General features: G+C 38.5%; 1 protein-coding gene across 1 annotated transcript in view; it reads right to left on the bottom strand.

Annotated features, from left to right (window-relative positions):
• Positions 1 to 2,771: 2,771 nt before the first annotated feature.
• The window catches only part of Cyyr1 (cysteine and tyrosine rich 1), a 70,972-nt gene continuing 59,865 nt past the window's right edge, over positions 2,772 to 13,878 (bottom strand). The window contains exons 3-4 of the mRNA XM_042677015.1: positions 10,752 to 10,909; positions 2,772 to 3,731 (exon numbers count right to left, since the gene is read on the bottom strand). Coding sequence (XP_042532949.1) covers positions 3,598 to 3,731; positions 10,752 to 10,909 — 292 coding nt within the window. The 3' untranslated portion in view covers positions 2,772 to 3,597. The remainder of the gene's footprint in view (positions 3,732 to 10,751; positions 10,910 to 13,878) is intronic.

Genomic DNA, 13,878 nt, shown 5'->3' with positions numbered 1-13,878 from the left:
CACTGAGCATTGGCTTCAGTGTAAAGTCACCAGATGTTTTAGTTCGTAATAAGACAGCCAGCCTGTTCTCTGAAGCTTTGAAGCCAGGAAGACGTCTCTCTCTAGCTATGAAAGTCCGAGCTGCCATAATCTTCTCCTATAATGCTGTTCTACCGACATTGAAAATGTGCTGTGCAGCACGGCCACCTTCCTGAGTGGTATTAGCTAGATCTGGAGATTTTGCTGCAGCTTCTGCAGCAGAGCCTGCTGCTTCATCTTGCACTTTTATGTGATGGAGAGACTTATTTCCTTAAAGCTCACAGCCCAGCCTCTGCCGCCTTCTCTTTTCTGTGTCTTCAGCTCTGCATTTTGTTGATGAGGGTAATAGCCTCTTCCAGATTGCATTTTGGCTTACAGGAATGTGACTGCTTTGGGCTACTATCCACATTAAAGCTTTGTGTGTGTGTGTGTGTGTGTGTGTGTGTGTGTGTGTGTGTGTGTGTGTGTGTGTGTGAAGGCAATGAGATGAATTCTCTTTCTTATCATTTGGGTGTTCCCTGAAGAGACATTGTTTTTCGACTTTCTTTTTTATGTTTATGTTGTAAAAATAGTAGTCAGAGGGGTTACACTAACATGAATAAGGTAATGAGTACATTTCCTACCAAGCAGTGTTTCCTCCTCCTTTGTTTTCCCCCTACCATCCCTTCCCACCCCACCTCCCCAACTCCTTCCTGCTCCCCCTCCATTTGTAAAGTTTGTTTTCAACATAGTGTCTTGTACATCTCATTGTTACAATGGGTCAACCTGTATCCTTATTTCAGCATTTTGTTATTTCCCTTCCCCTCCCCAAATTAGAAAAAATGTGTATACAAGATGCAGGGCATGTCTTCAGTAAATGGTGCTGGCAAAATTGGTTAATCACCTGTAGAAAACTAAAGCTTGATCTTTATATATCTCCTGGCACCAGAATCAAGTCTAAATGGATCAAAGACCTCGGAGTCAAAGCAGACACTCTGAAAACATTACAGGATGGAATAGGAGAAACCCTAGGTCTCCTTGCCACAGGCCTAAATTTTCTTAATAGAGACCCAGAAACACAAGAAATCAAAGAAAGGTTGGACAAATGGAATTGCATGAAGCTGCAGAGCTTCTGCATGGCAAAGGACATAGCTAGCAAGATCAATAGAAAGCCCACAGATTGGGAGATCTTCACTAGCCATACAGTGGACAAGGATCTCATATCTAAAATATACCTGGAACTCAAAAAATTAAACCCCCAACAACAAATGCTCAAAGAAACAACTGCCCAATAAATAAGTGGGCTAAAGACTTAAAGAGAAACTTCTCTGAAGAGGAAAGAAGGATGGCCAATAGACACATGAAGAAATGCTCAACCTCCCTAGCCATAAAAGAAATGCAAAGCAAAACAACATTGAGATTCCACCTCACCCCAATTAGAATGGCTATAATGAAGAATTCTGATAACAACAGATGCTGGAGGGGAGTGGCCAGAAGGGAACCCTACTGCATTGTTGGTGGGAGTGTAAACTTGTTCAACCACTTTGGAAAGCAGTATTGAGGTTCCTCAAAAGACTACATATAGAGCTTCCCTATATCCAGCAATCCCACTTTTGGGCAATTACCCAAATGATCCAAAACAAGACCATACTAAAGCTATCAGCACAACAAGTTTATTGCAGTATTATTTGCCACAGCTAAGATTTGAACCAATCCAGATGCCCCTCAGTAGAAGAATGAATCAAGAGAATGAGATACACACACACACACACACACACACACACACACACACACACACACACACACACACTTAATGGAATTCTATGCCTTCATCAGAAAGAATTACGTTGCCCCATTTGTTAGGAAATGGAAAGACTTGGAAAAAATTATATTAAGTGAAGTAAACCGCCCAAAGAAACATAGATCCCATGGTTTCTCTTATTTGCAATAACTAGTATATGTCTGGGACAAGTAGTAAAGGTCAAAAGCTAAGATAAGATGAAGTTAAGTGAAATGAACCCCAAGACAGGGACACAAGTTGTTTTGTCTTTCTTGGTATTGTTTCGAACGTTTTTATAATGTACCAAGTGATTTTTTTTTGTTGCTTTTCATGTTCCTCCCCTACAGTATAACTTGTTTCCACTGTATTTGATGTCGGTGTAATTTTGGGAGGGGAAGGGAAAAAACAAAATGTTTAAATAGGAATATACGTTGCCCCATTGTAACAATGAGATTACAAGGCACTATGTTGAAATACGAACTTTATAATACAGGCAGGGGAGGAGGGGAGTGTAGTTGTGGAGATGGGAGGGCAGGGATGGTAGGGGAAAAACAAAGGAGGAGGCAACAATGCTTGATAAGGAATGTACTCCTTACCTTGCTCATGTAACTGTAACCCCTCTGTACAGTATTTTCACAATAAAAAACATAAAAAAAGATGCAGGGCACTGACATCAAATATAGTGAAAACAGGGGTTATACCGTGGGGGAAGAACATAATCCTTTTATGTTCACAACTTGGATTATTGTGTGATACAAGAGACATACATTTTAGCCTGTCTCAGTTTCTGTCAGGTCATCCTCACTGACATTAATCATATCAAACTTTTGATTTAAAGGAGAGATGTGTGATTCTTCCTTTTACCTGAACACTTAGAACCACTGTAGCGTTATTAACTGGCCAAGTATCAATATTGTTGTATGTCAGGGAATAGGAAGACCCAAGGAGGAGGGAGGGAGATAGGAGACAGCTTGTCAGAAGAGCAGTCAGAATACACACATTTATCAATCTATTAAGCTTATTATGTTATATGGGCCTGGCTCATGGCAACCCAAAGCAAACACAAAAGTAATTTTACAAAAACAAATCACACCACCAGCAGATCACTATAACAGATATAATAACACTGTGAATGTTTACAAATATTGTAAGTATTCCTAAACTGTGAAACAAAGACATGAAGTTAGCATACGCTATTATAAAAATGGCACAGATTGACTTGCTCAACGAAGGATTGCCACAGTCAGCTTGTAAAAAATAATGAAATATCTGAAAAGTGCAATAACGCGAAGTGTAATAAATGAGGTATGCCTTTACTAAAACCTAAACTCCCCAGTGACCTCCACTCCGGGGCCTCTAGCATAGTGCCCGGCACACAGCAGGCTATGAGGAACTCAGGATACACCTCTGGGTGACTGAAATAATGAACAATTCTAGGTTTGACTTTTAAAGCTACAGAAAATAAAGCTTCTTCCTTATATGGGACAGGATATGCTTGTGTTCCTCTTCTGTCTTCTCTTTTCCAGGATCAATTCTTCAACTCCTCCTTAAACAACAGGCTAGATGTTCTGTCAATTTCATTCTTCTTGTCTGAATATACTTAAGTAGATCAATTGATCTTTCAAGGTGTAATTCCATAGAACCAGACAGAGTGTCAGCTCTGAGCAGAATGGGAAAGCAGCATTTTAGAACATGGGCATTCCATCTGAGTTGCGATCTGACCCCCTGAAGTATTCCTTAGGGCAATCATTTTCTGCCTGATTCCGAGGTGAGCCATTTTCTTCCAGGCAAGACCACTGATTAACACTGTTCCAGGGGGATTATTTTCTTGCATTTCCAGGATAAGGAGGGGGTGGAGAGCGCTGTACAGAAGCCACTGGCATCGGGGAATATGGAGGAGGCAAGTCTGCATGGTATTCCATCTCATGGTCATAAGTGTAGGGGGGTGGAGCCCCTGGGGGAAAAAAGAGGAGAAAAATGATTAGCCATTTAGCAAATACCTGCACACCTGCTGCATTTGCACCACTAATCTAACTAAATACTTCAGAAGGTTGTATAGTATTTCTCTGCAAAAATATTATTTTTTTCAAGTCTAGGGCATGGGTACATGAAGGGACAAGCTCTCTGAATGGTGCTGGAAAGTGACTTAAGTGGTTCCAAATTACTGACGTTGAGAAAGTCTGTAGGACATATGAAGCGGAAGGGGAAGATAGAAAAGAAGTTGAAGAATAATTCAAGTTGGGCCAAAAGTATAGCATTAGGAGAGGTCCTTTGTTTCAGCACAAGATACAAAGAAAGGAGATAGATGGGAACGTGAGATCAGTTCACTGCCTTGGTAAGCTTTGAAAAGCATATATCAAGTATGTGTTGTGGAGTTATCAGAAGCTTTCTTTGACTATGTCAGTGAACGCACTTGCCGAAGATTGCTCTCTCAGCAATATAAATAGGAGGCTAAAGAAAAGGTAAGATGATGCAGAAACATACCTGAGGGACCCCAGACTGGCATGACAGTAAGAAGAAACCGTTCATAAGAGCCCAGATTGGCAGAGCTCATAGGCAAGAGTGAGTGCCTGGCAGGAGGGGTAAGAGAGAGAAAGAAGAAAGAGCTAAAGATATTGGGTACCCCGTGTGAGACGCCAATAACTCACAGGATGGTGGAGCCATTACAGAAATAAGAAGAGAAAAAAAGGAAACAAGTAGAGGTAGGGTTGAAGATGAATTCCACATTCTAAATCTTATTTGAAAGTTTGGATTAACTGTCACTGTAATACCTGTCAGCATAGTAAAAATTACATTTAGTACACCTTTGAATGATTAGCTATGGATAGCTATTATGGAGTGATCTCGGTTCTCCTCCAGGGCTGGAAAACAGGGGGTTCTGGAGCAGAAACCTGCCCATATATTGAAGAACTAATCATTCTGCAACATTTGGACAGTCCCTCAGTAGTAAGTCTGAAGATGCTCTAGAAGTTGAAGCAGCACCTCAAGTCTGTTAGGAAATGCATGTGTCTTAGTTGTTTCCTGTAAATGTAGTCCAAATCTCAAGACAAGTGTGATGGTCCAAATAAACGGCCAAGCTTTTCAATAGTAGAGTGGCAGCAAAAAAGAATGAAGTTTCAACAAACTTTACTAAGTGTCTTCTAAGCTGTGCTCTTTTCAATAAGAACTTGATAGCATTCTAATTCATGGTTACATACAAACACCAGGCCTCAACAGATTGGCAGAGACAGAGACTTGCTTTCTCAATCTCTTTACCAAGAGCCTCTCTTTACCAAGAGCCTGATGATTGGTTTCATTTACTGACACCAATGGAAGAAGTGAGAATAAAGAATTGTCTCATCTGAGAAAAGAGGATAGAGGAGCCACAGAATTGAGTAGGATGCAGTGCTCTTTGACTAAGCCCTTAGAGAACCAAGTGGACTAAGTGCTTCAGTAGAGGCCCAGCTCTGTGTGGAAATCAGCCCAGATGATCATAGCTTCTCTAATGCCCCTTTAGATGTGGGTCTACTCAAAGCTCTACTTTGTATAAAAAAATGAAATGAAATGACTCTAACCATTTCTTCTGAATTTTATATCCATTCCTCAGTGGCAGTGATCTAAGAGAATGATGGAAGAGATTTACAACACACTTCAACCAGTCAAAGGAAGCAACTAAGGCAACCTCCATGTTGAACAGGAAGGTCCAATGATGTCCACGGTGCTGTAAGAACCTGATTCTTCACTGCTTTTATGTTCCGGTTTCTCATCAGTTCCTGCTGTGCGGGCTGATTCTGAAGGTTGTCTTGCATTGGTCCCTGTCATGAACCTGTCCTGTGTATTCATTCATCTGAAGCAAAGAGTTTTCTCTCTGCCGTCTGTATACAAATGGTGCTGGAGAACGTTTCAATGAGAAATGTTTCCTCCCAACTCGTATAATTGACATGAAAAATCTCAGACATGAAACTGCTCTTTTATATAGCGTTTGAATTTTGATAAAGCGATAATGATGCTAAAGAGTGAAATTTTTAGGACTATTTCATGGCACATTAAAAAAATAATAACACTCACTGGGAGCTATTTGGAAATGATACTTAGATAATGGTGGATTATATTATCTTTCTCGCTGAGAATATACTTTCCTTAGGAAGTAAACTTTTTGCAATACCAATTTTAGAATTCCTAATTAATCCAAAGAGATTTTGTTCTTTTTTATAGGTCAAATAATCTCTGAAATATGTGTGGGTGCAGCTGGAGACATGGGGCCTTTGAAACTCTGGCATAACCAATATTATAATTATCTGATATAAGGAGTGCAAATAGGCCATTTCCCCACAATGCTTCATATAGTTTGTCTACAATGTTAACATTTGAAGCTGGGCTTGGTGGGATATGTCTGTAATTCTCCTGCTTAGGAAGCTGAGGTAGGATAATCTGGTTTGGGAGACAGAGCCAGTTCTAGTTCCTGGTTTTCACAGTAGGACTTTGTCTCAAAATAAAATGAGGGATGATACCAAATTCAGAGAATAAATTTAAAGTTGTCAACCTGTTTAGGGCAATCTCTAAGGAAGGTGCAGGGTATCACTGAAACTGTTAAGCATTACCAAAATAATAAAAACCTGCAGCTCTTTTGATACACATATACCTCAAGATCAAGTATATTCTTTCTAATTCTTGTTGATATCTGTGGTCTTTCTTGTCTAAGTAAGTCTGAAACTTCCTGAAGGGGAGTCTGAAGACAGTGTGATAATTTCACTACCATCTGCTCAAGACCAAACCACAGACTTTCCAATAGGCTGAACCAAACACAGAAATAAGTCAGAGTGCCCTAGATTTCAACCTCTTTCATCTGGAAATAGTTGGGTTATGATTTAGGATCTCTTCCCAGCCAATAAACTATTTTAGAAAACAACTTTCTTTGGAGTTCCCAATTAAAAGTCAAAATGAACAAACAAAAAAGAAACCTTCTTCAGTCTTAGAGGAGTAAGGGCTGTCTTTAAATACTATTTCTATTAATCTCTACATCTATCCCATTCTTCAGTTAATAAGAGTGTTCGTCAGCTTAGATATTTTGTTGTGCTGAGATTTAGACTCTAAGCTTCCAGACCGCACATTTCATATTCGAAGTTATCTTAACTCAGAGTAACATACTCACAGGGGAATGATTATCCTTTTGTCCCTATTGAGTATTATTTATTTTGGTCTTCCAGTTGAGACATTGTCTGGTTTCTCCACTGTATTGTTACTCATTTTCCCCTCTTGTAACTGAAAAAAATCTTGTGGCTACTTTATGATTTGCAAATATTAGGGTCATCAGCCATCCCCTCCCTTTTTAGTGATTTAACCCAAATTTTCTAAGGATATTAGATTGATGATTTCCCCCAACTTTTCAACTCTTATGTATCCTTTAGCATTCTAACATTCTTTCATTAGCAAATATCTCATCCCCTTTCTGTCTGTCAGTCATTCTGTCTTTCTACTCTCTCTCTCTCTTTCTCTCTCAAGGAACTCAAAAACATCCTTCTTGTTTCAGTTTTCTTGATGGTATCGAAAAGCCTTATTTTCTTTTTGTTGGTCTTTGCCAAGACTTTGGTCACGGATTTAGTATACTATTTTTCCTCTAGCTTTGGCATTGTCAGCTGACTCTGTTTTCAAATCAGAGTTAATATGGTTATTTCATTTGCTTACATAGAAGTTCCAGAAAATATTATAGATGTGCAACTTGACATGTAATTCCCATTTTACTGATCATTTTACTAATAATCGTAATTTGAAAAGATACCCATTCAATCTAACCAACACCACAAGAAGAGGTTACTTCTGAAAGGTCACTGCCTCACAAGGGTGGAATGAGAAGCACAATGACATTCAGTTCTCTGCAGAGCACAGCAATAATCCCTGCAGACTCCCACTGAGCCCTTCCACCTCGTGAGAAGATAAGCCACATTCTCCTTTCTGTGGCTTTAGACGGTGGAAGTACATAATACAGTGAGTTGGGTTGTTATCTCAATTTTCACAAGGTTAATTAATTAGTGCCAGTAACCGTCTTTGTATTTCCACAGATGAAGGGTTTTCAAAAGCAGTCAATACCATTATGTGTCATTTCCTGATCCTTCAAGTGAAAGCTTAATTACTGACTTTGAGCAGGAAATGAGAAGTAATCAAGGACATTACCTTTTTCTAGACTAAGTTTTTAAAATTTTATTTTATTTTTGCAGCCAAAAAATGTTTCCAGAATAAGGCTCCTAATGTTTATTGCAGTATTCCATTTCCAGAACAGTACATTTACTACAAAAGCGTCATGTTGTGTGTTCTCTCTGTAGAAATAATGACACTATGAAGCCTGAAAAATAAATATGTTTCTAGGCATGAAAAAGCAACCTCAAACTTCAGATAACACATGACCTTGCATTTAATTAGAGATAGAATGTATTCTCTTCTCTCGTTTTCTATTTGTTGTTTTCCTTATATCTTCATCTTAATATCTTCATACCAACTACAACAATATTCTTGGCAAATTAGAAACATTTAACATTTCTTGGCAGTGCTGATATTTGAACTTAGGGCTTTGGACTTAGGAAAAAGCTCTCTCATTTAAGCCATGCTCTAGCCCTTTCTTTCTAGCTTATTTTGTGTGTGTGTGTCTATATATATGTTTACCAGTTTGCCACCTTGCCAAGCTTTTTCTGCTGAAAAGGAGATGGGCCTCGCAAGTGTTTTTCTTTTTCTTTTCTGGAGAGAAAAATGGTGCATTTTATTTCTTTGTTGGTTCAATAAGTGTACATTTGTTGGTGGCATGAACTAATTGAATAGTTATCATGAAATAACATTTTAATTTTCTGTAATAATGTAGTGACTCTGTAGTAATTTCTTAAAAAACAATGGCAATTACATGGTCATAGGATAATGGTTCTGTTTGTTTTTTTTCCCAACTTCTATACAATTAACAGTGCATCAACTGCAAAATTCCCTATTTCTGAATGAATGCACACACTTGCCTAAAAGCTTCCTTCCTTGATTTTGTGACCATAACTTCCTTTCGCTATTTAATCTCCTATAAACTTTTTTTTCTTAGGCTAGATTGGAACCATGATAGTTCTGATCTCTGCTTCCCAAGTAGCTAAGTGTGCAGACACAAATCATTTAATTTGGCAGATTTGCAAAGTGGATATGCTGTTTGCATAGTGGATAGAAGGCATGGATTAGTAGGTGAAACCTATGACCAACCATGTAGTTATTGAAAAGTCAGGTCTCAACATGATTTGTGTGCTTCATTCATCAGGAAAGTTTGCTAAGTACCAATCTATGCCAAGTCTTACCTGCTCAAAACAAAGAGATGAATGAAACACGCCAAGATCTCTAATATGGAGCTAATATTCTAGTAGGAGATGGGAAGTCAACAGCTAACATCATGGTACAGTAATATTCAAATCTATGGTCTCTTCCAAGATTATAAACACCCTGAAAATAAATGGGGTGTCATAAGGATGACCAGGGTAAGGAAAAGAGAAGGGACTGATTATAGACTTAAATCAGAGATTAAGGCAGGCTTCATTTGCCCGAAGTGTGATAGACCCACATTGGCAAAGGGAACGAGGCTGAAGAAGCCAAGAGGGAGTGCTGGAAGTGGAGTCAGGATGTAACCTCAGTAAAGGACAGTATGGCTCCCCCTAGAGAAGTTCTTCCTCTCCTCACTGAGAGAAGTAGTCAGCGGCTGACTGTATTCTGGAGGTAGAGCTGGGAAATTTTCCTGAGGAAATTTCTTGGAAGAAATGAGAGGAATCAAAGATGACTCCAGGTTTTTGGCCTGAGTAACAGGAAGATGGAGATGCTCTCAACTAAAATGTGAAAGGTTACAGAAGGGGAGATAGAAAAAATCTGAAAACACATTAAAACTGGCATATTTCATAGACACCAAGAGGACAAGTGTCCTAGACACAGATATACCTAAATGTGGGAAGGCAGGCTTAGAATAGAGCTATGTGACTCTGGGAAGCATTAGAATATTAGTGGGACTGATTATTGTGAATCCAAATGATATAAGTAAAGCAGGGTGGTGTGTGGAGGGAGTAAGACTGAGATCTGACGTACTGCACCATGAAGACAGTGGAGGAGAAGGAGACATGACCCAACAGGAATGGAGAAGGGACCACGCCCATGCTCATCTGAAATTTGTTCTTCCAGGTTGAAGTGAATAGAGAAAAGACTAGAAGTGGAGGGAATAAGTAGGGAATTATTTTTATAGGACACGTTATATGTAGAAGACACATTCCTCCATTTTTCTAGAGACTGAGAGGACATGAATGTGGATGAGAAATTGTTTACTGAGAGTGTGTCAGATTTAAAGCTTGCTCTTTTGTATGTCACATCAGACACACACAGGTTGACACAGAAAGCCCTAACAAGATCATGGATACAAAATGTTGTAGTTTGCTTATGAAATCTGATATGTTCGATATATTTATATAGGGAACTCCTAGCAAGGGCTCAGCACATACTTGGCAGGTTATTAATATGTTACCTTTACTTTTGTCAAGCATTTTAATATTATGTGACAGCATTCTTCATTTTTTTGTGTTTAATGAGGATATATAAAAAGTTTCTTCAATATTTTCCCCACATATGTACATCTATTGCCTCAGATGCTAGTTTACTGAGACACCTAATATATTTTCTTTGTACTTACTTATCAGAGATCACTGGTAGACAGGGACACAGGCTGTGAATTGTTTATTATAATTTTGGTTCACTAGAAAGTCCACGTGAGAACCATTGAGACTATGAATGTCCTCAAACCCAAGACAGATTTTCTTACTTGGACCTTTACTTACTTCTACTTTATTCAAAGTGGCAGTTTCAGTGTACATTTTCTGAGAAGTGCCCTAGTAAAATGTGAGACTATCTCCATGAGAGTCCTTAGTGTTTCCTCCTGTCTCTAAGGGGTAGAAGGTAACCAGTGAGCCAGGTAATTTTTCAGGAGTTAGGCAGCATTGCTCACCAGGACAGGAGGAGATGGCGTTGATGTGAGCAGTTCTGATGGTGCCTACCCGGGTTCCCCGGTTGTTCTTCATGCACATGCAGATGCAGATGGCGATGCCTGCGATGACCCCCATGATGAACACGATTCCAAACACGATGCCAGCGATTGCAGTGCCCCTAAAGAGTAGATACAGATCTGTAGAGACTATAGAAGCATTTTCAGTCTTTCAAATATAGCTCCAAGACTGCATGACAAGTGTTTTCTTATAAATGTTCTTAAGGATACAAGGAGAGAAAAATAACTTTTTTTTTTGGTCAGTCGTGGGGATTGCACTCTGGGCCTGGGTGCTGTCCCTCAGCTCTTCAGCTCAAGGCAAGCGCTCTACCACTTGAGCCACAGCACCACTTCTGGCTTTTTTCTGCTTATGTGGTGCTGAGGAATCGAACCCAGCCTCATGAGTGCAAAGCAAGCACATTCCAGGCCCCCCTTTTTTTTCTAAATTTAATTTTATTGTAAAGGTGCTGAACAGAGGGGTTACATCTTGTCGAGCAGTGTTACCCTCTCCCTTATCTCCCACTTTCCTTTCCGTCCCCCACATCCCTGAACTTTCTCAAAAAGGGAATCACTTGAATCAGTCAAGCAAATGGCCACTTGTAGTTCAAAAGATAAAAAAGAGAAAGTTGTAATCACTTAGGGAATCCTTTTCCAACACAGTTGACCAATCTTTCATTCAGATTATTGTTTTAAAAACATGTGTGCATTTGTACAATGAACAATTCTGCAGTCATGACAATAATTTAAGAGCATAATAAAAATATAACAATAATTAAAAATTAAATTAGATAAAATAATAATTAGAACACCATCTTGCTGCATACTAAGCAGCAGAGATTTATCTATTTAACATAGAGTACATTTTAAATTAAAACAACATGGTAAATGACAAGATATTCAATATAGTTTAGCAGGTTTTGTTTAAAATTCTTTATAATATGTTTTTCGAAAACTAGATCAAAGGTGATGCTGTGCTATTTGGAATTTTAGATGCTAAATCTGTGATAGAAATAAACCTGTTTTCTTTATAAGTTGCATAGACATTGGTATTTCTCTATAGCAAGGCAAAAACAGACTAAGCCTGCTTTTTTAAAAAAGACACTTTGAATAGCTTACTTTGAAAGGCCAGGGTTTGTCAGAACTCCATAGGAGAAAGCCAGGAGGTTAATTTTCATGCATCTTTTCCTTGGGGGTGGATTTTCTCCCCAAAGGGTTTCTCTAGTTTCACACTTGGGAAATGTGAGCCTCACTGCTGGTGTATTGAACTGCAGACTTTTTGATGGAAAGGATGAGTTTTCTCCAATCCTAAAGCTTTCACCTCTGTGACTCCAGTGTTTGCTCTGCTGTGACAGTGCTCCTCCAAGGTTAAAAGCATCATCCCAGAAGCCAGATCATCACATTCCAGCTACAGCTGGGGAACTTGCACAGGCTGCTCAGTATCTCTGTGCCTTTGTTTCTCCAGTTGTTGAATGATAGTCAGCTTGGTGTTTATGGGATTCTCTCACCAAGTTTCTGGTCAGAAGTCTTATGTGCAGAGATTTATTAGCTAGATAAGCAAGTTGTTATTCTTAATGTTCTCTATAAACATCTGTCCGTACTCTTCTAGGTCAGAATCATGATCTCTGTTCTCAAGCTGACACGAGTTACACCACAGGCATCTGCAGATTTCATTAAGTGACTACCAAGGGCAGTTCTCAGCCTCCTAATATGTTTTTATTTCTATCCAAATATTTGGAATATTAAGACATTTGGGTTGTGTAGTGTTTTATAGAACGCGCCAGGTTATCTCAGGTCTAGACTCGCCACCAATTGACTTTTCTCTGCACTTCTGCAATCCTCAAAAAAAAAATTCTGTTAAATGAAAGTACAGATAAAGGTGTTTGAATCAGTATTTATACTTTCCAGAGGTATTTTCTCTCTCAGATTTTTTCCTCACTCACTGAAAAAAAGAAATAGAATGTCATCAAGAATTGGAATAAACTCTGTTATGATATTTCCGTTGGCAATTTTTACTTGCTACTAAATTATGAAGGCAGATGTGTGGAAGACATTTGTATGTGCTGCTATTAGTAATTGAGGAGTCTAGTAGCTCAATAAATAAATCTTTTTGATAGAGAAATTTATCAAAGGAGATAATTTGAAGTTAGGAAATGAAAAGTTTATCTGGAAACCTTTGCATTGCAATTTTCAGATCGAAAATAAATTGGAAGGCTTAATTTATGTTCAAGATATAATCAATGACCTAATTATTTAGTCATAGAGTTTCCAAAATATGTGTGCAGGAAACTGTTAAGAAATGAAATTGAGGCATATTTATATTCATTAGTTATTTTTAATAAAGCAAGGAGAAAATTAGTCACATTTTGTTTCCCTGTTATCAGATCCAACAAAAATGTCAGATTTTAAGGTCAATAATAAGTTTCAACTAATGTTCAAATGAAATATTTCCTGAAAGGGATTTTTCCCTCCAGTCCATAAAAAATACAGTCCATAAAAATGTGCAGAAATAAAAAAGATGAGAGAAGAGAGAAGTGATCATAGACTAGACTTAAGTAGATAGAACTATTGTATACACACTTCCGCCTTCCATCCTACAAGCTTCCTAGGTGTTACTAGGAGTAGAACTCTCATTTATGTCACACAGGATATCCTTTGAAGTAACCTGGTTGAAACTCCCCATTGAGCTAATCACCTTAACTTGATATGGCCATTACCTGATATGGGACTTCCTTCTTCTTATTTTCTATATTCTATTATCATGTTTGCATGTAAAAAAAAACATCAAAGTATTTTAACAGAGGCTACAAAGATTTCTGTTGAAAGTATGCTTTCTTTTTTATCTTCAATTTAATTCCTGAGAGCATATAAGACTTCAATGATTGTCTCTGATTATGGAAATTCATAGCTAAGCTGCTTTACTTTCCACTGGATTCAGGATGGAGAGTTTTGAACAACCAGGCAGAGGAGCATCCACCATTCAGTGCTTAGAATTAAAAAATGTAATAAGGCTCCTGCTGGACTCGGGCTAATGTTGGAGTATGCAGTTCTTTCCCAATTAATTGTAGAAACAGGGAGCAGATCTTGATGGCAT

Source organism: Dipodomys spectabilis, unplaced genomic scaffold (assembly GCF_019054845.1).
Source record: "Dipodomys spectabilis isolate Male_0828 unplaced genomic scaffold, ASM1905484v1 ptg000032l, whole genome shotgun sequence".
NCBI lineage: Eukaryota > Metazoa > Chordata > Mammalia > Rodentia > Heteromyidae > Dipodomys > Dipodomys spectabilis.
The sequence above is the reverse complement of the archived record's forward strand: the minus strand, read 5'-3'. Positions and strand labels throughout refer to the sequence as shown.